This window comes from Emys orbicularis, chromosome 7, assembly GCF_028017835.1.
Source record: "Emys orbicularis isolate rEmyOrb1 chromosome 7, rEmyOrb1.hap1, whole genome shotgun sequence".
In the NCBI taxonomy this organism is placed as follows: Eukaryota; Metazoa; Chordata; order Testudines; family Emydidae; genus Emys; species Emys orbicularis.
The window spans coordinates 11,747,602-11,773,607 of record NC_088689.1 but is presented as its reverse complement, the minus strand read 5'-3'; the positions used below and the strand labels follow the sequence as shown (position 1 = coordinate 11,773,607).

Below are 26,006 nucleotides of genomic sequence, written 5' to 3'. Positions count from 1 at the left end.
GTTTTTATCTCAACCTGTGATCGGATGTGTAGTGAGTGTTCTATTTGAAATTCTTCTGCATTTCAGAGGCTGTACAAGGAGCACGGAGAGAACATAAAGCATCATTATACACAAACAGCAGATCTTCCTGAAATCCTTCAGGCTAAATTAAATGCTTTGAATATCAGTGAGGTGAGGATATCAGAATCTGGCCTTTAATGTTTCAGAGGAAGAGTGAAAAACATCCCTAGAGTATCTTGCCAATTTTACAGTACTCTATGTACTTCCTGTCCCTCATATATGATCATTCTATGGCCCGATTATCCTCTTGGTAAAATAAGAAATCAAATGTGATTGGATATTTTTATAAAATACATGCTGTAGGAATTACTTTGGGGAAATTCTCTGGCCTGTGTTATACATGAGAATCAGACTAAATGATCACAATAGTCCTTTCTGGCCTTGGAATTTACAAATCTAGAAGTCAGACCACTAGACAAATTAGAAATGAACAATGGAGAAAGTGAGTTAGAGCCCCATTACTGAGACTTGTGTTCTGTTGTACATCTGTCTTGTATTGATAGCTTTATTTATACCAGCCCCATCTGTTTGAATAAAATGAAGCAAACACAATGATGCTTCTATTATAACAACAAAGGTGCAATGTCAACCTGCTGTGTAGTAAATGAATTTAAATGCTGTTCAATATTTCCAAACAGACTCACTACAAAGAATCCTGGAGTAAGATAAGAGATGGTGGATATAAACTGAAATTGGATGCCATTCCCTTCCAGGCAGCAAAGGCTTCAAGTGAAATCATAAGTGATGTAAGTGAAATTACTGCTAAATTTGTCCAATATAAAATACCAGCTACTCCAGACTGTTTCTGTTATGGAGTGTCAGTGTTCATGGAAACAGTATTTCCAGCCTACATGCTGAGAGGGATCTACCCCATGCTCCATTCAACTCTTGGCCTCCCTTCTGAGACTAAAGACCCAATGAGGTGTCATTGGTGACTGAAGGCTTTTAAATATGGAGTTGTACTGAGACAACCAACTCATTTCAGATACAGACTGAACAGCCATAAGGGTTGTTGACAGCTTTCAGTCATTATCAACCTAGACTACATTTGAAGCAGAAATCTATAGGTAAGAGAGAGATTTCAGAATCAAACTTTAATTTCTTAAAACACATAGTCCTCTGAAACTGAATTTTTACTGAAAAAATAGGTATAGCAGGCTTTATGTATATAAAAGACTATGCCAATATAGTCATATACAGAGAAATGCATTAAGAAAGAATGTCATATCCATTATATGATAGCATGTGGTGGGACCCATGTTGCTTTCTAAATATCTGCATTTGTATATTCTTCTAAATAAGTCAAGATACTGAAAGATGCGTACTGACGAGGCTCTCTCAACATTCACTTAAGATTTATTCAGTGTTCATCTCTTAAGACTTGGCAAAACATAATACGTCTTAGCAGCTGTAACTAAAATTTATAGTCCAAAGATTTACAACTGCTTCGTCAGAGAATTCTTTACACCATCTATGACTTGTGTCGAAAAGAGGAATAGACTTCTTGACTGCTTCAACAGTTCTCGTTCATTCAGTTCATTTGCTCAATTACCGTTAAAAAAAAGCAAGGCTCAATTTTGGTCAAAAACTCACCTCTCTTGTTACTTGGCCCTTATCAAACTTCTGTTATTTTTTCCACTTCAGTACAAATACAAGGAGGCATTTGAGAAAATGAAAGGACAGATGGTTGGCTCACAGGGCTTGGAAGATGATCTTAACATTGCTCACTCAGTGCATGCAGCTTTGCTACAAAGTGATGTAAGTACAAGGACCTGGGAAGGAACACGTAGAAACAATTTTCTAATGACCATGGAAAACAGACTTTGCTATGGATAGGTTCTCTGGCGTATTACATAAGACTCAAGTCTTCCTTTACACTGGCTAAATACTTTACATTAATTGCATTATTATTCTTTTACATTAAATACATTATTATTAATCGGAGTGTAAAATAGCTCTACACTGTATTCTCTCTACAGGCCTCTTACTCCATGCAACTGTTTCCAGATATACAGTATGTTATTCTGTGTATAGATATCACCAAGGGACAATTATAAATGATTAAGAAGAATTACCAGTTTTCATGTAAGGATTTAAACTATATAATTTGGAGATCTAACTTTTACATTGAGTATTTTCTACTTACTGTACTCTATAGAGCCTATATGTTGAATGCACATATGGAATTTCAGGTTGCTTCTTTTGTCATACATTCAGTATATTGTCCTGGTCTTGAAAGGTGCTGAGCACCACAACTTTCATTGACTTCTTATGGGAATTGTGGCTACCCAGTGCCACTCAGGATCAGACCCTATGACCCTGATCCAGCAAAGCACTTACTCACTTGTATGAGTTTAAGACATGAGTAGTCTTATTGAAGTCAATAGGGCTAGTCACATGCTTAAAAGTTTTATTCATGGGGGCACTCAATGCAGCCAGCACTCATTGAAGTAGATAGGAATGTTTCCATGAACTTCAACAACTGTTGGATTGGATTTGTACTGGAATGCTTTGTTATATCAAGGTGAGAACATCATATTTTTTGTTGTAAACCCAACAATGGTTATTAGTTCTAGTGATCTGAAAACCTTAAAAAAAGGTCAGTTTGGAGCAGATTTTAATAAAATAATAAAGAACCATCTGCACCACCCATCAAGTTTATTATATCATTTTGATTAGCACCAAAAACTCTGAATGTTTATCTGAACCTCCTGAGTAAGCATAAATAATCTGGAAATTTCATGAGAATAAGATTTCTCTGAATTTTTCTAGTATTTCATCTTTTTCTGGCCAGAACTAAGTAGTGCAAAGACTCCTGTGAAAATAATTGTAAACATTTATAAAAGGTTACCCAAGTATGTTAGAACTTTAAAATTATTTTGCGTGAAGGTCTGGGCTAATTCTGGTTTTCTCTAAAAAGGTTCAGATATTGCTCTACAGGTTTATTATCATGAAATATCTTTAAGAGTTTGTTAGTGCTTTGTAAAAATATAATTAGTTTTTAAGAATCAACTGTGAGATTTGCAATTTTACCAATAACTTATTTCTTTAGCTTTAATTATATTCAGCCTTAAAAGGACTCCAAATATAGATAACATTGCAGTTATTTTAAAATAATGTCGATGACTACTCTTTTTTGGCCAAAAATTGACTGCCATATAATCTAATTTCATGTATACTTAAATTAGGTTGGGGAATTTATTAAAATAAGAGAATGATTTGTATAGGAAATTGGAGGAATGTGGAGACTATCCCTTTAATCAGACCTTGAATTTTAAGCCATACCTCAGTCTATAAAGTGATCCATTTATTTTTTTAACAGGTAAAATACAAAAAAGGTTTTGAGCATATGAAGACCCAGTTCCATCTGCCACTGGATATGGTAAACTTAGTGCATGCCCGGCAAGCCCAGTCATTGGTCAGCGATCAGGAATACAGAAAACTACTTCACCAGTACACCTCTGTGACGGATGATGTGAGATTGCAGTGTGCTAAGAAAGCTTATAAACTCCAGAGTGAGGTAAATGAAAGTCATCCCAGTGCCATTATCCTATTGGGTCTGACACATGATAGTTATATTCCAGACCATTACATCCACAGATATATGTATCTGAGCAGCAATTGTGGAGTAAACAGGGACTGTTCTCCCTTGATTACATTGATGAATGAGACGTGTATCTGTCTGGTACTTGAGTAGTAAAGAGTTACAATAGAAGGAATTCTGCAATGAGTGAGATGGCCTTCTAAAGGCCCTGTTGATTGTGTAAACTGTTTGCCCTGTGGCCTTTGACCTGCTATGAATCTGAATGTAATTGGTGCATATATCTAGAAGAAGGCTGCATACAATTTTAAAAAATCTGATTCATAAGAGACCTCTAAACTGTAGCCTAAGACTAAATCTACATGATCAGTGGAGTTCTAATAAGGACGAATTTGGCCCACTATGTAATCTTGAACTACACAATTCTTTACAAATCCAGGGCCTACACCACCACAGGCTGTGTTGTGCCTTAGAAACAGGGCCGGCTCTAACTTTTCTGCCGCCCCAGGCAAAAAAGAAGAGCGTCACGCAGCCGAACCCCCCCCCAGCGCCGCTGAAATCCCTGCCCCCCCCGAGCGCCGCGCCGCCCGAAGCCCCGCCCCCTCCAAGTGCCGCGCCGCCCGAAGCCCCCGCCCCCCTCCGAGTGCTGTGCCGCGCCAGCCCCCGCCCCCCAGCGCTGCGCCAAGCCCCCGCCCCCTCCGAGCGCCGTACCACGCCAGCCCCCGCCCCCTCCGAGCGCCGTGCCGTGCCGCGCCAGTCCCCGCCCCCCCAGCGCCGCGCCAAGCCCCCGCCCCCCTCCGAGCGCTGTGCCGTGCCAGCCCCCGACCCCCCAGCGCCACGCCAAGCCCCCGCCCCCCCAGCACCGTGCCAAGCCCCCGCCCCTCTCCGAGCGCCGTGCCATGCCAGCCCCCGTCCCCCTCCGAGTGCCGCACCAAGCCCCCGCCCCCCTCCAAGCGCCATGCCCGCCAGCCCCTGCTCCCCTCCGAGTGCTGTGCCGCGCCAGCCCTCCCAGCGCCGCGCCAAGCCCCCACCTCCCTCCGAGCGCCGTGCCCGCCAGCCCCCGCTCCCCCCCAAGCGCCGCACCGCGGAAACAAAAAAAACCCCTCCAGCGCTGCCCCGACGAACCAATAAAGAAAGAAAGAAAGAAAAACCCGAGCGCCGCCCCGCCCCAAGGTGCCGCCCCAAGCACGTGCTTGGTCGGCTGGTGCCTGGAGCTGGCCCTGCTTAGAAAGACGCCTCTGTATGCCCCTATCGATCAGTTTTACACCTTTATGATAATTTGAGCTGTCTTGTTATAGCCTAGGCTTCTCACTCAGATATGCTGTAAAATGTAAGATTGTGTCTACCTGGGTGCTGAGGGGGCATCTTAAATACAAACTTGTAATTACTTTTCTTTGGTTTCCCTTAGAATTTGTACAGGTCTGACATGAACTTTATGAAAGGAGTTGGCTGTATTACTCCAGGGGCCCTAGAGATTGAAGGAAAGAAGAAAGCTTCTGAACTCATCAGCGAGGTAACAAAAGAGGGGTTTGATTTCTCCACTACAAACAAGAATTCGCCAGATGTGTGTCTGTTAAACTGGGTTGGCAAAGTGACTCATTGGATTAATGGTAGACTCCCTCCCCCTTTATTTGATCACGCCATTAATGTTCTCATTTCACATGGGTGAACCTGATGGAGTTCGAGGTTTTGCAGACCTCGTTAACTATTTCCACAATCTTTTCCTCCTGTGTTCTGAACGCATGTGGTTGGTATTTTTAAGATACATTATTTTATATAAAAAAGTGTATTTCCAGCTAAGAGGAAACCTGTGCCCTCTATTACATATAGTAACATTCCCCAAAAGCTAGGCTGGCACATTGGAGTGACCTGAACATTGAATTGTTCCCTGCCCCCACTCTGCTCCTTTTTTCACAGTTGCTCTGTGTTTTGCATTCTGTCTACTCAGAATTCTGTTTTCCACCCTATTTTCCAATTTGATTTTTCCTTCTCCGCTCTCTCCCTGCTGTTCACATTGCTAGTTTCTCCAAAGCAAAAGATGAATCCAGTGACCATGTTCAAATAGGTTTGGAACTAGGCAAAATGAGTTTGTACATCTCTAGCCCTACTCTGATGAACAGATCAGGTGCTTTGATCCTTGTGATGAGCTCTGGTTTTTGTTCATAATTCTCACTTACCTCCTCAAAGTAAGTGGAACCTCAACTTTTCCAAGGGCTTGAAAGTGGAAAGTTCAACTGCAGCAACTAGGGATTGAGCCTTTGACAAGGAAACTCTGATTTCAATAGGCAGGACCAGTGACATGAAGAGGTAAAATAATAAAATTTCTACAGCAAGTTTGGCAGCACACTGATTTAAACCCTACAATATTCCCTATCTGTTCTTCATTGTCACTAATGAGACATGAATGCACCAGATTAATGGGAGCAATTGATAAACTGGCCTAATGGTTAATAGATGAACATTCTTTACAAAGCACCATTTTAAGCACAAGAAGTAAAACCAAAGCACTAGTATTAGGGAGACAGGTCCCTTATCTGACAAGACAATTTAGTGCTTCTGTTCATTTTTCTTTGTGTGTGTGAACTCAGAGTAAATATCGTCAGCAGCCACATTCCTTCAAGTACACATCGGTGACAGACTCTCCTGGCCTCCTTCATGCAAAATTCAGCAACATGATTGCTAATGAGGTAGGCTCTAGTAACGTGGATCAGAAAATGTGCTTTTTAAAATGCAATGAGCTGGGGAAGGAGGAGTGGGAGGGAGAGAACCTCATTCTGAGAAACATAATACATCAAAAGGAAAGAAGGCATCATTGATTTGTGCTTTGGCACAGTTAGATCATATTTTATTATTTCCGGACAAACATTTAGTATCATTTTGTCAATCAGATCTCTCCTTTAAAACTTCATAGATAGCCTCCATTTGAGATGAAGTCCTGTAATCAGGTTTTTCTACTTGAAAGCAAACAAAATGCAAAGAAGGTAGATTCTAGTACATTTTTGAGGAGGTTCATTTGCATAGTACTGAATAAGCAACATTAGAGCCCACCTAATGCTATCTGAGAACAAGAACCTCTTTCTCATTTTTGCAAAATTCACTGTGACCTGTCAAACATGCCAATTTCAGGAAAAATCCAACCACCCCAAAGTTCACCCCTCATTGAGACCCTCTTACCTAATATCTGCTCCTGGTATTTCTGATAGAACTAACAGTTCTGAAATATTTTCCTTGATATTTGGAACAATCCCTCCCCTCAAAAAAAAAAAAAAAAAAAAAAAAAAAAAACCCAACCCAAACCTCTTTCTAAAACAACAAAAACCCCAACAAACCTATATAGGTGCAGTAAACTTTGGTATATTTCTTTTGTACTTTTTGTTCTAGCAAAATATTTAAGGCTGTGCACTGTTACGTTATTTAAACATTCTAGAAAATGAGTGGCAATTATATTCTCGAATCTCTTTCCTAGCGCCTGTATAAAGCAGCTGGAGAAGACATTCTGCATCACTGCACACTAACCCTAGGTCTGCCTGAGTTTTCACGGGCAAGAATAAATGCAGCTAATCTCAGTGATGTAAGTGTTTGTTTTTTTCCTTACGCATATTTGGATTTATCTTGAGGAACAGTTCTGTACTGGCAGGGGTTTAGGACTAGATGACCTATTGGATCTGTTCCATTTCTGTTTTCTCTGATTTGAATGCATGTACACCTGTGGCCATTAGCACGTATACATATGTGAGTAAAATAAAATCTACATAAAGAATAAGCTACACATGTTTGTTTGAGATAATAAGATCTTCTATAGATAATAAAAAATCCTTTGGTAGTAAGAAATTGACTCACTAACTGTACAACAAATGTAAGAGGGTTTCTTTGTTCGTTCTTTCATGCATTTAAAAATGAAACAGAGAAATCTACATGTGCCTTTCCCACTTTAGGCAAAGTACAGAGAGTCTTGGCATAATCTGTGTGCTCAAGGCTACAAGCTGACAATGGAAGCGATCCCTTTCCAGACTGCCAAGGCCTCCAGAGAAATTGCCAGTGATGTGAGTTGAATGATTCAACCTTCCATCTTGCCTAATTTCTGTTAACTTCATGTAAAACAATGTCTAAGGCAGATTTTACTGAATTAAAGCAACCCTATAACCATGTGAGACAGACTATATTACTTATGAATGAGATTCTTTGTGTGATTTTTTTTTTTTTAAGAGAGTCACAGCTAATCAGAAACCAAACCCAGTCAAAGATCTGGGAAACATCCAGTGATTTTAAGTATGGTGCAAGGTAGGGAAATTCTTCCCCTCTCTAATCTATCTAGATCTTCAGCCCCAAACTTTCAACGTATCCACTAATTATGGGTGTCTGCCTGTTTTTGGACACCCACCTTGGGCCTGATTTTCAGAAGTGCAGAGCACTTACAACTCCTACTGAAGTCACAAGAAACTGTGAGTTCAGATCCTCCAGAAATCAGGTCATAGGCATCTCAAGTTGGGCACTGAAAATTAGTGGACTCATGCAAATGTATAACTCAGTAACTTCCCAGGCAAGGAATACATATGTCCCTCCTCTTTAGAATTTTCTCTGGTTTGGATTATCATTTTCAGAACACATTAGGACATGGTGCTATTTTATCTGTAGGTAGTTTTAAGTCCTTTCCTTTCCCACGAGGGATTTCGTAAACAAATTATAAGAGTCACCTATAATTAAAATGAAATAAAAATATTTGATTTTGCATAGCATTGAGCTGCATATCTTGTTATGTCTAGGGGAATAAAATCTGAATGCTTTAAACATGTATATACATTTCACGAAGTAGCTATACTTAGCGATTATATAGTGCTTGTGGCTGCAGCCTCAGATCTGCAATTCCGTAATAAAATTACGTCCACTTACAGCAGGTCTGAATTTGCCCCTTCATCTTCAAAGCACTTGATAAACATTAGCTACTGTAATTTAATCCCCTCAATTCCCCTGCATGGTAGATAAGTATTATTATTCCATTTAGACTACATTATAACCTCTTCAGGCCAGGCCTGGACCTTCTCTTTAAAGTTCCCTGCACACTGTTTATGCAACAACAATAATCCTTGCCATTTCACAGAGAGGATAAATGCACAGTCACAGAGGGAATCATAGTCAGAGCTACAATGAGAATTTACTCGTTCCTGGTGCTTATTCCTATGCTTAGACCTGTACCCTACGCTTCTCTCTCAAATCAGTTTATGGTCCAGGAACAGTTGGTCCCAAAAAACTGGAGACAGTGTGCACAATGTTTCTCTTTTGGATCGATTTTGCATTCTCTTTTGGCCTCTTACAATTGGTCTCTAAAAAGGGAATTTCATGGGAGTTAAAATAATAATGCACAATCTGAAGTTAAGCATGCTTGTTAAGCACCTTATCCTTTTATTTTCAGTGTCAATACAAGCACAACTTTGTGATGGAAAGAGGAAAGCACATCGGTGCCAGAAGCATTGTGGATGACACCAGGTTGCTACACTGCTTCCATGCTGGGAAGTTGCAAAGCGAACAGGAGTATAAGAAAGGGTCCCAGGAGATCTGTTCTCAGTACCATCTGCCCATGGACATGGTGAATCTAGTCCATGCTAGGAAGGCCCAGGCCTTAGTGAGCGAGCAAGATTATAGGAAAAGATTCCATGTGTATACAGCACTACCTGAAGACTTGAAGATGCAGTGGGCAAAGAGAGCCCACATGCTACAGAGTGAGGTAAAGACAGAACCCTCTTGTTAATTGCAAACAGGTTTAGAAACAGCAAAACTTACCAGTAACACAAACCACAAGTTGATGCCAGACACTGAAAATGTGCCTGCAAAGTCCTGCCTGTGCATCTACAAAATGTTTGATCACATGCACAACTAGATCCACATCTTCTCCAGGCACAAATGTGCACTGGGAAGGAGGTTGCATGTTCAGAGATTAATTTGCAAGTCTCAATTGTGGAGGCTTTTGCAAATGGAGACCGTAATATCAATGGCCAAATTTTCAAACAGGAGTCAGTTCAGCTTTTAATTACTTATGTACAAATTTACACATGCAAATGGCTTGTTTCATGCAGCTTTTGCACACCAGTGTGTTATGTAAATGATAAACTCTAAACAGGCCATACCCGTGCTCCATTTGCACTTGCAAATGGTTTTGCACATGTACGTACTATTGTTCACATATGGCACTGAAAGTACTCAAAAATTGTGTGCACAGGTGACTGCATATACACCTCTACCTCGATATAACGCTGTCCTCGGGAGCCAAAAAATCTTACCGTGTTATAGGTGAAACCGTGTTATATCGAACTTGCTTTGATCCGCCGGAGTGCGCAGCCCCCCACTCCGCCGGAGCACTGCTTTACCGCGTAATATCAGAATTCCTGTTATATCGGGTAGCGTTATATCAACCGTACTCTTCTTTGCAACAAAAGGCACCTTGAAAGAGTCTTATGCACTTCATCTCTTCAGATAAAAGCCAACGATCCGATTGAAGGATCCCTGTTGGATTTGCCTCTCTGTTATAAATGTATCCAATTGTCTTTGTTCTTTGTTAGAGTGGAAAGAAAGCAAAAGATTTGCCAGTGGAAACTGGAGGATCCCAATGTAAAAAGAGAGCCATTAGCAGGGGGCTTAGTTTTGTGTTGAGGGGGGAGCCTTAGATTTCTTTCCTCTCTGCTTTGACAGTAGCACAGAGTTTACACAAAGACATTAATCACTAGAGAGTACATTGGGGAAAAAACAGGCATTGCCAACTTCTTTTGGGTCAGGATTGTATTGCTGAAAGTTTCACCGAGTCCCTCAAAATGTTCCCCTGCAGTCAGCAACATATCATATTTCTTGCATAAAATACTCTGTTTTCTGCTCAACCTGTCCATCAATTCCATACGCCTCCCACTTCTACCCACCCCAAAAACCTCACTCAGTTCCATGTGCTCCCCTTCTCAAATCCATCAGTCCTTCCACCCCTGCCTTCCAGCCCCGTCCCCATCACTCACCATGCTTACCAACCCCCTCAGCATATCACCGAGACTCCTGTTGGCGGCTCCCTCTATCTGATAGCTGGTCCTCACATCTGCAGTGGTGATGGTGACTGGGTTGTCCTGCAACCTCTTGTTGTGTTTGGTTAGGTGGGGAATGGGTCCTATCTGGTGAGGGGCTGGATGGTCAGTTGGGGAATAAGTCCCTTTCAGTTCTTGAGGTGTTCTCAACTCCTGTGTAGAGGAGTTCTATAGTGGTACAGAGGTGTACAATGGTTTCAAGAGCCTGGCTGGAGTACCCTTGTGCTCTGATGCTTCCCTGCCATTGGAATGGCATTTGGGGGGCTGTTTCGGGCTGTCTGCCTTACACCAGTCCTTTGCTACCTTTCCATCCAATCCCCTCTTGTGGCCTGAAATCAGGGCCAGCTCTGGCTTTTTTGCCGCCCCAGGCAAAAAAGCCTCCCGCCGCCCCCCCCCCCGAGTGCCGGGGGAAGGGCGGCGAGCCCGCCGCGGCTCCGCTGGCATCCGGAGCCCCAGGAGGAGGGCGGAGAGCTCGGCCGGGGCTCCGCTCTCCCCGGCAGCCAGAGCGCCGGGAGGAGGGCGGAGAGCCCGGCGCGGCTCCGCTCTCCCCGGCAGCCAGAGCGCCGGGGGGAGGGCGGCGAGCCCAGTCGCGGCCCCGCTCTCCCCGGCGGCCAGAGCGCCGGGGGAGGGCGGCGAGCCCACTGCGGCTCCGCTCTCCCCGGCGGCCGGAGCGCCGCGCCGCCCCCCTCCAGGTGCCGCCCCAAGCACAAGCTTGGTGGGCTGGTGCCTGGAGCCGGCCCTGCCTGAAATCACATCAGGGACCAAATGGCACACAGAGCCCTGATATAGAGGAACTATGATAACCTGTGCATTACATTACATGAAAGTAACATTTCCATGGTCTAAACCCTTCAATCTTTACACGGTAAACTGCCACTGGAGTTCATAAGAGTTTCTCTGGTAGGGACTGAGTAAAGAATTGATAAGGACCTCGGGATTTGGCCCCATGTGTTTAGAAACGTTATGAGTAAGCCAGAAAAATAATCAAGATGATTTGATGAGGGATGTCACCCAAATAATCTAGGAGTTTATCAGATGAGACAACAGATTTTGCCGTCCCATCTACCACCCAGTAAGAATAAAAGTTCTGCACTTCTACAGCACCTGTCACCTGAGGAGCCAAGAGAAGTTTGATAGCTTTGCAGCCCCCCTTTGAAATAAGTAATTGCTGTTCTCTCCATTTTAAATATGGAGAGCTGGAGGCATGGAACTGTTCAATGATTTGGTCAAAGTCACACAATGGGTCACTTGCAGAATCTGGACGAGAACCTCGAGGTTTTTTGTTCATCTTCCACTTGCTTTAACAATTGGCCCTATTCATTTTGTTAGCCCATTCTCTTTGTAGGTGGGGCTCTAAACCATATAGAGCAGAGAACTGCTGTCCTCTTACAAAGTCAGGCTAATTAGAAAACATGCATTGGATAAAATAATTAGTATTGCTGAGTTGAACCTACTTCAAATAATTGTTTTAAAAAGGGATCTTTTACATCCATACAAACAGGTTATTTCTGCTTTGAATCATGTTAATTCACTTGTGAGGCCTCCTCTTGTGACTTGCATATGATTGATTATTTAATTCCTGGTGGAATGAACAAATGCAAACAGTTTGGTTTTATGACGTGATATATGCATGGAGAATGAAAAAGTCGAAAAGTTTAATATGAATCGGGCAGTCTTTTTAAAAAACCTAATAGCTGCGGTTGCAAAACTGAGAAAAGCTAACCATTTTCATTTTTAACAGTCTCGCTATAAAGCAGACCTGAACTTCATGAAAGGGGTTGGTTGGCTGGCTCTAAGATCTCCACAGATAGAAAATGTAAAGAAGGCTGGAGAGCTCATCAGTGAGGTACTGATACATTTTTCATGGGCTGGCACGTCTGTAGGAATTGTTTACCATCAAGGCTCCTCGTTACATGACACTTACGAATGTAGCTTATCATTTCCTTTTGATGTGGGAGCCTGTTTATACAAAGCGTAAGTTACCAAAGAGCAGTATGGGAGATGAGCGTCCACTTGTGACACTCGCGGCATATTTTCTATTCCAACGGACATGCTTGTCTAAAAACAAAATATGTAAACAAATAAATGCAGTAAACGCCAGTATGAAATGCTAAGCGGATGAGCTACAGTTTTTAAAATTGCATGCTATTGCACATAACATTGACAGGAGGGTGATTTAGCCTAATCAGCATCATTTATTACTGCAGAAACTGTGTACCATTCCTAACTAGAGTTTATGAGATCTGTATATAAGAAGTGAATTTGTTAGAGCAAACTCCTGTTTGCAAAACGAAAAGAAACTTTTATTTGTGCACACTGCAGTGGCACATTGGAACCACATTTGCCAGCATTAAAATAAGGGTTGGCACTAAAGGAAAAACACTTTGTTTTTAACACCATGGTTTGAGGATAGTGTTTTGTTTTGGTTTTGATTTTGTTCCTGTTGTCACATATGCAAAATTCTCATTGATCACTATTTAATAGAAGCCTCTTGTTTTTTTTTCCACTTGCAGGCAAAGTATCGTCAGAAGCCAGGGAGTATGAAGTTCACCACAGTGGTTGACTCTCCGGACCTGATCCACGCTAAGCATAGCTACATCCAGTGCAGTGATGTATGTTTCCTTTTACTGTAATAGACCTTACACTTTTTGTGATATTGTCGTGCAGCAATTGGTTTTCCTCACCCCTGCTGCCAGCACCAGAGTCGTCACGCTGAATACTTTTTGATTTCACAGAGGCTGTACAGATCTGGAGACTCTGCTGCAATGCACAGATACACCCTGCCTCCTGACCACCCAGATTTTGTCAGAGCCCGCCTGAATGCACTTCATATCAGTGATGTAAGTGACAGATCACTTCATTTCAGGCGGTAGACTTTGTAATAAACTGGACTGCTTAATTAAGGAAAACAGGCGTTAGGAAGTTTTCCTCTAGATACAGAAGTTAAGGTGCCCTTTGGTGAGCCTGACTGAAAATGAAAAAGCCAGAGGACAACAGAGACATACCTGAGTCCAGACGGGATTGGAAGGCTGTATAGTTTTATTGACCAGAGAAATAAAACTCTCCTCTTCTCCTTTGAGAAGCAATTCTATCTGGTAGAGTGGAAAGCTATCAGGAATTTCTATCTTTCAATCCAGTTGTGATTATTGGGCAAATTAAGACCCATTCAATCACCTTTGGGAAAATAGGCTCTGTCCCGGGATATGTAATTTGTGTGCATGGCGGGGGGGGGCACCTTTTGGCCTGAACTGATCCTTTTAGCACACTAGTCACCTATGTGTGTGCAGCTGTGCCAGCCAAGCAGAGTTGGGTTAACAGATTCTGTCTCCCCAGTGCAGGCCCAGGCAGTATTTCTGTCCCTAACTTCTTGTGATGCCATGTGCTGTTAAACAGCTGGTCTCTTGGGGGCTACATTTCAGTGATGGGCAGAGAGATCCTTGGATCTACATTAGTTCACAATGTGCTTTGGGTGAAGGGTGCTATATACATGTAAGATTTTATTGTATAATTTGAAGCCTTAATCTGTCTGAAAGGCCAGTTATGGAGGTACAAGCGAGGCCTAAAAAATACATTTCTTGTTATCCTCTCTAATACGGGGAGGAAAATTTGTTGGTTTACAAACCTCCTCACTCATGTCTGAGGAAAAGAGTAAAGGAGATCTGCTGCTCACGCAGCTAAAGCAGTTTTGCCACGACTTGACAAATCTCATAATTGTCAGATCTGCATGTAATGTTTCTTCTCAAGATACCAACATTTTGAACTAGAATTACCAGAGGAGCAGTGAGGACATGGAGATCTTTGTAGCCTTTCATTAAACATCAAATTGTTTGTGGTATTTACAGAATTGGATCATGTGCTACACATGGAAGGTTGTTGAGGGAGAATGACCTTACAGTGCACAAAAAGCCATTGATATTTTAAAGCTGTGGAGATAACTACGAATCAAATGGATGTAATGTGTGAGGATGAGGACAAAACTCTGCACACTGTGATAAAGAAAATGACTCATGGGGTTCCAGATCAAAGGACCCATGTAATATTAAGACTCACAGTGGCAACGCAAAAGCTTTGAGAGATTACATAAAAAAAAGCCAGACAGGAAATGACTGTGATGTAGCATACAGCCTGCACCCAGCAGTTACTAAATGTAAAGGGGCATTGTGGGTACAAGTTCAGAATCTGGGCAAATGTCATTGTTGGGGAGAGACTAAGGATCATCGGATTCACATGGCAGCAGGTCGTTTTATAAAGCCCACGCTAATAATGACCAAAAGTTGCATGCCATCTGAAGGCTACTGAGTGGCCTCAGTCCAATCATAGGTGTCCGCACGTGAAAAACAACAGTCCCAGTTTCCACTTCCTGGTTGGAATTCTCATCAGAGAAGCAAGGGGCAGATTGGGTCTGGAGACTGAACCATGACTAGGGCACATTAGTGGGCCTTGCACTGCCGCCTCCCATCCTGTAACTGTTCAGAACGTCCGCTGGCTCAGTCTGCTGTCTTGCACAACCACCACCTTCACTTGCAAAACATAAGAAATAGGTTAATGTATTTTAGAACTTGAAATGTATATTGGTGACGTGCTCAGGTGTAAAACATATATCAGAAAAACTAGACTGCAGCCTCAGAGGGTGCAGGGGAATAAAATTAGAAAGGGAAAAAATAGAAGTGTCCGCTGAGACTTAAAAAGAATCAGATACAGCAGTTTATGTAGCCAGCACATAGGATTTGACACTGCATCCTATCCACTCTGAAAGCTATTGTATAAATACCACTACTTGGAAAAGAACCAGAACTGGAGCACTTTCACTTTGAGAATGCATTTCACAGCCTCAAAGTCATATCCAATGTGTTACGGGCAGATGTTATTCCAGATGAGTTAATGAAACCACATGTAACATGGGACTGAAACAGAGCACATTAGAAAAGCTTGAAATGACTGGTTACTGAAACTCTGGTACTGAAATTCTGAAGACACAAAACCCAAGGCACTACAAGTGGATGCATCAAAAGACAGAATAAGGGCAATATCGATGCAATATTGATGTGCCTGATGCATCAAAGTCGCTAATAGAAACTCAATAAAATCAAAACCAATCCATGTGAAAATGTAAAAAGAAAGCCTGATGGTTGTATTTAGACATGAGAGATTTCATCATTATGTTTAATAGGAAAGAAACCGAAGTGCTATAGAATCTGATCCCAAATCTTTGGAGATTGCTGTCCAGATTCATCATGACAATGAATCCTTTAGAATAAAACATTTATTACTGCAGCCACAAAAATAGATTTAATAAACTGACTGTTTTCTCCTCTTCTTTTTAACACAGAAAATGTATAAAACAGCTTGGGAACAGACAAGGGCAGCTGGCTATGATTTTAGGTTGGATGCCATCCCATTCCAGACAGCTAAAGCTTCAAGAGAAATTGCCAGTGATGTAAGAAGTGTTCAGTTTACAAAATACACCCCTACAAAGCCATTAAACCCGGACATAAAAAGTGGGTCTTGGAAGCCAGTTTGGGTGAGGTGGTTATGTAGTCAAACCAGATGTTTGTGCAGAATTAAGTTCGAAGTTTTCCACTAGGAACGCCATTTAATAATATACAGTACGTGACAGGAGTATTTTTAAAGGACCTAGTCATGGGGGGTAGGTTTCTGATGATATAGTACTGTAAATTGGGTACAAGATTTTGATTAGTCAAAATAGTGGGCTTACCTAGGCCACTTATTAGATTGAGTGTGAACGCAAAAGACATTGGTCACCCTGTGAACACATAGGCGAAGAAATTGCAGTAACAGAAGCTGCATTGCTTGAGTCCTTTATAAACGGACTAGCCAGCTCAAGGAAAAAGTAGACAGCTCTCCAAGAAATGGTCCTACATTGGCAGGGGTGGTGGCTTCACACATTTTTCCTGTTTCTTTAACAATTACCAAAGAGTTTATTCTACTGTGGTTACATAGTTGTACTATAAATAATGGCTTTTTTTACAAAAAAATATAGACACATGTGGCTCAGACTTCTCTTGGTTTAAGTGCACAGAGGGGATCCTGTGCCTGCTGAAGAGAGAGCTATTGATGGGAGGGGTGGGAATTCAATTAATAAGGCAGTTGTATGATGTGCAAATGAGATTTCCTTTTCCAACACCCTGCAGTTCAGGTACAAAGAGGCCTTCCTGAGGGATAAAGGCCAACAGATCGGATTCCGTAATGTGAATGACGATCCCAAAATGAGGCACTTCATCAGGGTGGGAAAACTCCAGAGCGACAACCAATACAAGAAGGAGTTTGCCCAAAACAGGACACAGTTCACGAGTCACATGAATCAGCCCAGATTCATCCATGCTAAGAAGAGCCAGCAGCTAATCAGCAATGTAAACTACAAACAGCCCCTGCCCCAGTACACTTGTGATCCCGAGCAGCTGAATCTGAAGCATGCAAAACAGGCCTACAAACTCCAGAGTGATGTAAGTATATCTGCACTATAGGCTATTTAGGGTGACCAGATGTCCCGATTTTATAGGGACAGTCCTGATATTTGGGGCTTTTTCTTATATAGGCTCCTATTACCCCCCACCCCCATCCCGATTTTTCACACTTGCTGTCTGGTCACCCTAGGCTATGTTTACAGCACTCACTCCAGGTGCTATCAGCTACTCTTGGTGATCCTTGTAGACCCCTCCCTGCTTACTAGTCTTGATTATTACAAAAATCCTATTGTAAGAAAAAAAGGAGCATCCGCTTTCTAAGAATAAATAGTTGTTTGATTCTTGATCCTGTAGGACCTGGCGTGTGTCGTGTCCAGGGCCGGCTCTGGCTTTTTGGCCGCCCCAAGGAAAAAAAAAAAAAACGGGGCGGCCAGAACGGCAAAGCAAAAAAAAAAACCTACGGCGCGGCCGGAGCGCGGGTGCAGGGGGACCGGCTGGGGGGGGAGGGGGAGGGAGCGGGCGGAAGAGAGAGAGAAGGGGGCGGCCAGGGCTACAGCAGAGGCGCTACCACGCGGCCCCTCCCGCTGCGCCACCTCCTGCCGCGAGGGCTCCGCTCCGGTCGGTGGGGAGGGAAGGAAGAGGACTGCCCTGCAGGGTGCTCTGGTTCTCCGCGCCGCCGCCGCCCCCTATGGGGTGGCCGGAGCGGAACAACAACAAAAAAAAGTGGCCGTGCTGCCCTAGGATTGGGCAGAATGCCGCCTCAAACAATCTGCCGCCCCAAGCACCAGCTTGCTGAGCTGGTGCCTGGAGCCGGCCCTGATCGTGTCTAACCTTTAATGTGTGTGGTCTAACTAGAGCCACACCCAATAATACCCAATGGTGTCTATTGCATTTTTCCAGGTCAAATACAAGTCTGACTTGAACTGGATCAGAGGCATTGGCTGGACTCCCCCAGGCTCTTATAAAGTGGAAATGGCAAGAAGAGCTGCGGAGCTGGCATATGCTCAGGGAATGGCACCTCAGGGTACTTATGGCCAATATGAACACGGAGTGGTAAGTGGAATAAACCGCACTTCTCACAAAACCTCTAACACAACACAGCCCCCTAGACAGGATCTGAGCAGTCATCCCATTGAGCGCTTGTGAAAGCGACCAGATGGAGGCCTTGGAGACTGCGGTCTCCCTGTTATTTAACCACAGAACTAGGGCAGTGTCCATTCATGCTTTCCCCACACAACCCTACCACTGTGCCTCAACCCTAATCTAGAGGCATCTCCTCTAGGGAGGAGAGTACAGGTCACTCTCCATGAAGGTCAGCCTCCAAGGAGGGGCTAGGAAACTCCATAGGGTGGACAGGATTTGGCTCCCCTGTGGAATGCCCAGAGGGTTTTGTCCTGTGGATTGCTTTCGGTCCACAGGGATCTTGGTACTCATGGAGAGCAGGGGGCTCAGAGTCCCTGCATGGCTCCCCTGGTCTTCCCTTTCCCTAATTTCAGTAAGATGCCTTTAGGAACTATTCTGCCATTGAATCCCCTCTGACAGCTATGTTGAAAGCCCCTTTAGGTGGGTTTGCAGCAGTGTTATGGCAGTAACTGCAGGATGATTTCTGTTTCGAGATCTACCTGGATGTGGGGGGAACATGCAGCACTCTGCAGCTCTAGAGGGAGCAGCGGATTAAAGCCCCTAACACATGGAGTGGGAGGGTGGAGATTCTCCTTCATTTCCTGTCTCCCCATTCTCAGATTTGGCCCCTAATTTGTTACTTTCCTCACACCGCTGCATGGCAGAGGAGCATGACCCTGGTAGTGTCCTGGATACTGTTAAATATTATGCTCCAATAAAATGGCAGCATTCCATTTTCATTTTTTGTTTCTTTTAAAGTTTATCTTTCGCAACAAGACCAGCCCAAGAGAAATATAAGACACACATCGTATAGTCCCCATCTGCAAAGTGATGAGGGGGGAATAATTATAAGTATTACTTGAATAAGACAGCTTGCATAGAATGACTTCTTGAGTCCCACACCTAGGATTCATCTGCCCTTCACAGAGACACCTCCTCATCGCTCTCGACTGCTTGCTCCTTATTTAGGGTGTAAATTAGAAATGGGGACCCAGTAGCAAAATTCTGCCCTCAGCTACACAACTATGTTAGCTATTTTCACATAGCTAAGGGCAGGAGTTTGGCCTAAGTGCAGTATTAATCCTTATTTTGCTCATTTTTGTGCCAGGTGGATTTTTTTTTAAATTCAGCGGTGACAGTATAATAAAACACTCCTTTTATGTTGGCTCTTCCCCACAACTTAGTTGGTTTGGTTTTGCAGGAGCGGGTAGAGGCAGGAGGATCCCAGCAGGTCAGCGTCAACCCTGATGCTTCAGAAATTCTGCAAGTCAAGCGGAGGAAAATGCAGCTGTTTAAGAAATGAATAGAAAGATGAGGCAGCACTGCAGCTTACATGAAAACGTTTCGCTTTTTCGGCTTGTCCTGTCGCTTTCCTGACTAAGGAGCACAGTAGATGGCATCTAAGAACTGTTTTGGTGTATTTCCGTTTCTTTTAAAAAACAACAACCACACAGACCCTGCAATTTAATATTGATCTTTATATTTTTGTGTGGATACTTTAAGACAAGTGATTTATAAGTGTATGTAATACAAAGTATGGTATTTATTTATGGCTGTCAATGAAATTAGTACTAGATGATTGGCAGGCTCAGCTTTGTACTAAAGATTAATAAGCCCTGATTTGTAGAATGTAAAATCATTTGTATGGAATAAATCAAATACAGTTGTTTCCATAAATGATGCCTTTAGATATTTTAGAATTGGTTCCTGGTTTGTTGGCACCTTGACATTAAAGGGACACAAGATAAGGCTTTAAAAATCTCTTGGCGGGTGAATATGCACAAGGCAAGGGCTGATGGAAGCTAAATTAGCATTGATTAATTGGGTCGTATTCTTTAAGGGACTTCAGAGGAGTGATCCCTGATTGACAGAGATCACAATTAGTACCTGAGGCTGCTGCTGAAGAGGGTGGTTCGAAGTTATTGCAATGGGAATAGCTTGTGATGGATTATGGGGCTGTTTATAGACCATCCCAATGGCATGAGGTTTAAAACAGGGGTTCTCAAACTGGGGGTTGGGACCCCTCATCAGGGGGTCATGAGGTTATTACATGGGGGGGTCACTAGCTGTCAGCCTCCAGCATTTATAATGGTGTTAAAGTGTTTTAAATTTATAAGGGGGGGGGGGGTCACACACAGAGGCTTGTTATGTGAAAGGGGTCACCAGTACAAAAGTTTGAGAACCACTGGTTTATAATCAACCATAAAAAGCCAAAAATACTCAAATGAGAGAGACATTGTTACACTTTGCAGACCAACTCTTCACATAAACCAGTGGGCATGCTTCCATATCAGAATTAACGCCAATCCCCTGTTTTCCAAATTTTCCTTAAAGACTGCAGAATAACTGAACAAAAATACGCAATTCTATCTGTAAAATGAAATTCCAGTTTTATGTCTAACAATTAAGAGTTATAATCTAGGTTTAGTAAATAATTCAGCTATCAGATACAAAGAAGAAAAGTGAAAAAAACAGAAAAAATCATGAACATTTTCGAAATTATTTTGAAATCATTTAGATTTACATTATAGAAATATTTTTACATCCTTTTACTGACAGCCGGAGATACACAACTTGGGCCCTGAGCCTGCAAACACATGTATGTGAGTAACTTTATGCATGTGCATAGTACCAGTGACGTCAATGGGAATACTTAGCGGTGCAAAGCTGTTCACATGCATAAGTGTTTTACAAGACAAAAATCTCAGAAGAAAATAAGAAAATGACTGTCCAACTGATTTTGGGCAAAGCAGAGCAGCTCTCGTTCCTTATATTTGATCCACCAAAAGACTTCAGCGGACTTTGGATCAGGCCCTTTAAGTCACTAAAAGACATTAAAAGAATCTACGGGAGTTTCAGTTTTCAGCTGAATATTACATACATACATTGGTACTGTTCACCGGAGATTGAAATTTGCGTTGATGCATGAGGTCTGAAGCAGCAGCTATTGCTATTTTCTCTATAGCCACCACCATCTTGGATATGTTGTCATGGCCACAGTGCCATCAATAATGTTGGAGGAGGAGGGATAAAGAAAATTAAATTTCTCAGGTTTACCATTTGCCTTTCCAGAACGTGTCGCTTACGCGCGGGAACTGGACTCCTGCTGAATTTTTGATTTAATCCAATTGAGGAATCTTGTCACTTGGGTATAAACTCCTGGTTTATCTTTTAAGCCACACTGTTCGCCCCAGCTCACAATTCCATAGACATAATAGGAACCATTTTGTGCACAGGTTAGAGGACCTCCAGAATCTCCCTGAGAAGAAAAAAAAAAAAAAAAAAAAAAAAAAAGAGCCATTCTTTGCATTCTAAAATAAAGCAAAAATGTTGCCCAACAACAACATTTCTCTCTCAAGCACAAGCTTTTGAGGTTTTGAATGATTTTTTTTTATACAGATGTGCTAAGGAGGTGGTGGTTAGATCCTGATTAGGTGTAGGACACTTCTCTGGATTCTGGTAAAATGACAGTGAAAACTCAAACTGTTCTTGTGAAGTTTTGGCTCAAACTGGCAGAAATCTCACAAGTTCACATGACATTTCCAGAGTCATGAATGGAAGTCGCTTGGCATTCTGGTCATAACCTTGATTCATAACTATACGGGCAGATTCAGCTTGTGTATCAAAACATCTGTAAAAGGAGTTTTTAGTTTTGTTATTTTCATTTAAAGGTTTTATGGAAAAACCCCAAAGGCATACTGAGCCAGGTTTTGCTGTGTTACAATAGTTCAACTCTGGAGTGGCTTCAGATTTACACCAGAGTAACAGAGTAAATCAATCCTGACTTCCCCCATGAATATGAGATCTGATGAGGAAGATCGAGTTGTGGGGCTGGTGCTCATGACAAAGAAGAATCTGATAGATTTGAGAGAGAGAGAAAAAGATTAGAAGGTATATGCATTAAGAAGAGTTCTGGGTAAGCATGTGAACTTTTGAACTTTTCCAATGGAACCTCTAAACCTTCTTTGTCACTGATAGTGATGACATTAATTCTAGGAATGTGTCTCTCAAATCACACTGAAGAAAGAAGAAGGCTGTTTTAATGTGTTGATAGGAGAAACAGATATATATGTAGTACTCTGCCAGAGCCTGACTATTTATGTGATTTTTTTTTTAAAGAGAGAAATTAATGTTCAAATACAGAAAAAGCAACCGACCTGACAAGTATCAACTCCTGGTGCCTGCAGATTTCCTGCACAAAGCATGCTTTCATCCAGTCTGTTATCATATGCGCACCGTGCATTGCACTGCGTCTTGGAGATCAGCTTTACTCTGGCATCTAACAGCTGACGAGATCCTTCACCTACAAGATGTGTGCCAGGAAAATGCGGAAAGTCACCTTCCCCTTCCCCACTTCATGTTATGTTTTTAATCTATGAGTTTGTTTGTAATTTGGATGGGGTAAGGGGGAGTCTGTCTGAAATTATACAAATTTAGTTAGAGCCCGTGCCTGGGAACTTCACTCAGAACATTGATGTCATTGGGAGATTTGCCTGACTAGAGACAGAGGAAGGTCTACAGGATTTGGTCATTGCATCCACACATTTGCTAGTGGCATTCAATGGCCTGATTTTCAAAGGTGCTGATCACCTGCAGCCTCCATTGACTTCAATCGGATTTGTAGGTGCTCAGCACTTCTGAAAATCAAGCCACTATATATTTTTCAACACCCAAAATAATGAGAAAGACAAACAAGGTAAAAATCATACAATATTTAAAGGAGATAATGGGACTCTAAAGACATAACATATCATCGAAAGGTGATAGCCACCGATTCAAAGCACCACATCTGAAGCTACTTAAGGGTACTTTATGTGGTTTATAAGTTTGGTCTTACTCCAGAGTTACAGGAAACATTTCACCGTCTCAGTAATTTCCTGAAATGCTAATAATAATTCTCTTCAGAGATTTCAGACAAAGAGAGCCAATTGGAACCCAATTATAAGGTAATTGGTTTTCTAAATAAATTTGCTCAATTTAGATATTTTTTTTAAACTATCCATTACATCCTATTGGCGCATTCTGAACAAATGGGCATGCTTTGCTATTGTTGACTTCAATGGGAGTTACATCAACAGGTAGAATTTGGCCCTGTGTGTCATATCAGACTATCAGTTGCAAAGTACTAAGACACCTAAAACATTGTCCTTCTGTTACTTTACAGCAACATATCAATCAGACCATGAGAAAATACATTTTTCAGAAAATTGCCATTATCTTTTTTTTTAAAAAGCGTAATTCCCACTCAGAGTTACTGGCTGCAGTAAAGTTTTGGGTAGAATTGCTTGAACTTGAAATGATTTGGATGTATGATTTGTAGAAGGATCAAACAAATCCAGATGCTGCTTATCAAAAGCTTAATAGGTATGGAAAACTTGCAAGAGTTCCAGTACCTGATCGTGTCTGGAAATACTGTAAGTAAAGCATTGCCTCATTCACGGTATCTTGGTGCTTCTATTTTTGGCTCTGAATGAAGCCAAGAAGCGCTGTGTCAGGTGGCAAAGAAAAAGGTTAATGGAATTTTTTCAGATTTCCCAGAAAGGTTTGGATACTGGATAAAGGTTCAAGTCAATACTTATTTTACCTAGACAGGTTAATACATGCTTAGTTTTTGGTTAAATTTCTTTGCTTAATCTGAATTTTAGATACGAGGGTCTAGATTCTGATCCAGGGAATTGCAGAGCAACTCTGCTGAGAGAGTTACTCTAGGCGAATATGGATATAACAGAGATCAGCCAACCATCAAATATCTTACCTGTTTCAGTAACTCCCCATCCTGAGATGTAGCATTCAGTCCCATCAGGAAATGGATCATTGGGCAAACACACTGTTTTTACGTACTTCGTTTCTAGAGCACAATGGCCATCAACTCGCTTCAGCTTAAGCAAAGCTGTACACAGGGTAACAAAGAATACCTTGATTAATTTTAATCCCCTTTCATCTTTATCAGTCTACAATGTACACATGTGCACTGTGTAAATGCCCGAAATCTACTATTTGTACCTGTTACTGGATGCTGTCCTCTTCTACTATGTACCTATTTGTTTATGTAACCATCCTGAAAATCTAGAATGTCTACACTGTACATAATCACACACTGGCTTCCTCTTTTCTAGAACCTGTCCTTGCACTATTGAAGTCAGCAGGAGTCTTGCCGTTGATTTCAGTGAAAGCAGGATCAGTCCCATAGAGAGGTGCAGCCCATAGAAACCACACCTCAGTTTTCATCAGTGAAAAGGTCCATCCAACAATGTCTCGTCAAAGAGTTTGCCACGCATGTTGCAACACTGTGGGAGCTTACCAATATCATTGAATGGAATATCGTTCCTTTCTTTGTAAAGTCCATGCCGAATTATCTTCTCCACATCAAATTTTTGTTCATGGTACTCTGTCCTCTCCAGGTCTTGCTTTCCAAGGGACACTTGCAGGTTGTCTGCTTGAAATCTAATAAGAAAAAAAATTAAAGCAAATCACCTGCTGAACTTTTTAGCTCTGGTGCTTAGAATCAGGCCCACCAACAGCAATTCCGGGCCGGCCAGGGCCGGCCCTAAAGGGGGGTGGGGCCCGGGGTGGAAGTGACGAATCTGTCACTTTCGGGACCGACCGTGCTGGCCAATTGCACCGGCCCGTGGGGCCCGGAGCAGTCACGTGCGCCTAGGAGCCCTGCGATCTGCGTGGGTGATTTAAAAGGTCCAGGGGCCCCCAGTCCCTTTTAAATCGCCCGGGTCTCTGGGCGATTGCCCACTTTGCCTCCCTACCCCCGTCGGCAGGCCTGCTTAGAATGCAGGCAGTCAGAATGCGGAGCAAGTCAACAATGCTGGAATGACCTCTTGCATTTTGTAATTTACCAGTCTCCAAACGTTCCCTACCTAGAGATTTCTACACACCCGCGAGGCATAAGCTCCTCCGAAAATGAACTCTAGTATTCCAGGCAGAGGCTAATTGGTGTTTAGCAACAGGAGGCAAAAATCACAGAATAGCTGTTCTAGAGCTCTCACTGCTTTCTTCCTTATGCCATGGCGTGTGGTGTCACATGTTATGTGGTCGACCCCAACCCCAGGTCTTCAGAGGACTTTCCTTTCAACCACCCGAAAGCTTTGCTACATTCCTCCTCTTTTCCTCCAGCAGATGCTGAAAACCCTCAGAGAGAGGACCCCTTCAGATACGGATAACATTTCCCCAAGGAATTAATTGAAGGCTTGAATCGGTCCTACAGCAAGGTGTGATAAAAACACCAACACGTCAGCCAACTGCCTTATCTACACTACATAGGAGTAAGAGGAGGGAGGAGAGAATTTCATAGGTAACACCTTTTCGGGGGACGCCCAGTACGTTTTTATAATATCCTTTTAACCTCCTGTACATAGCTACTTGCTAGCATGTGATCTTAATCAAAATACCAACCACAGCTAAATCAAGCAGAAACTGACTCCTCTGAACTGTAATCCAATTTGAGAAGAAGGTCGATTTATGTACTGGCTCTAGAAGTGGAGTTCCCTATATTCCATGTAGAAATATCCGCTCTCTTCCCTTCTCTCTCACTTCACAGCCCCTTCTGTAGGGTACTGTACACATGGTATAACCTTGTTTCAACTTAACTAGGGTTTGATTGGAAGCAGAAGTCAGATCCTCTTTGAGCAACTGCAGCAAAGGCGTGAAAGGGACAACGTGTTTTAATGAGTTTCTGGGACACTCATGCAGTGGGAGGGAAGTGGACTGGATGATTTAATTGGCATTTTTGATCTAAATTTTCTGTGATTTTATAACTATCTGGTAACAACATCCCTTTACCGTCTCATT

General features: G+C 42.5%; 2 protein-coding genes across 2 annotated transcripts in view; one reads left to right on the top strand and one right to left on the bottom strand.

Annotated features, from left to right (window-relative positions):
- NRAP (nebulin related anchoring protein) overlaps window positions 1–19,509 on the top strand; it is a 64,078-nt gene extending 44,569 nt beyond the window's left edge. Inside the window, exons 27-42 of the mRNA XM_065407202.1 lie at window positions 67–171; window positions 699–806; window positions 1,705–1,818; window positions 3,383–3,580; window positions 5,010–5,114; window positions 6,190–6,288; window positions 7,068–7,172; window positions 7,537–7,644; window positions 9,012–9,323; window positions 12,401–12,505; window positions 13,173–13,271; window positions 13,395–13,499; window positions 15,989–16,096; window positions 16,812–17,123; window positions 17,985–18,137; window positions 19,408–19,509. Coding sequence (XP_065263274.1) covers window positions 67–171; window positions 699–806; window positions 1,705–1,818; window positions 3,383–3,580; window positions 5,010–5,114; window positions 6,190–6,288; window positions 7,068–7,172; window positions 7,537–7,644; window positions 9,012–9,323; window positions 12,401–12,505; window positions 13,173–13,271; window positions 13,395–13,499; window positions 15,989–16,096; window positions 16,812–17,123; window positions 17,985–18,137; window positions 19,408–19,509 — 2,238 coding nt within the window. The remainder of the gene's footprint in view (window positions 1–66; window positions 172–698; window positions 807–1,704; window positions 1,819–3,382; window positions 3,581–5,009; window positions 5,115–6,189; window positions 6,289–7,067; window positions 7,173–7,536; window positions 7,645–9,011; window positions 9,324–12,400; window positions 12,506–13,172; window positions 13,272–13,394; window positions 13,500–15,988; window positions 16,097–16,811; window positions 17,124–17,984; window positions 18,138–19,407) is intronic.
- Window positions 19,510–21,288: 1,779 nt separating this feature from the next.
- HABP2 (hyaluronan binding protein 2) overlaps window positions 21,289–26,006 on the bottom strand; it is a 42,264-nt gene continuing 37,546 nt past the window's right edge. The window contains exons 10-13 of the mRNA XM_065407563.1: window positions 24,508–24,650; window positions 23,962–24,096; window positions 22,364–22,509; window positions 21,289–21,465 (exon numbers count right to left, since the gene is read on the bottom strand). Coding sequence (XP_065263635.1) covers window positions 21,289–21,465; window positions 22,364–22,509; window positions 23,962–24,096; window positions 24,508–24,650 — 601 coding nt within the window. The remainder of the gene's footprint in view (window positions 21,466–22,363; window positions 22,510–23,961; window positions 24,097–24,507; window positions 24,651–26,006) is intronic.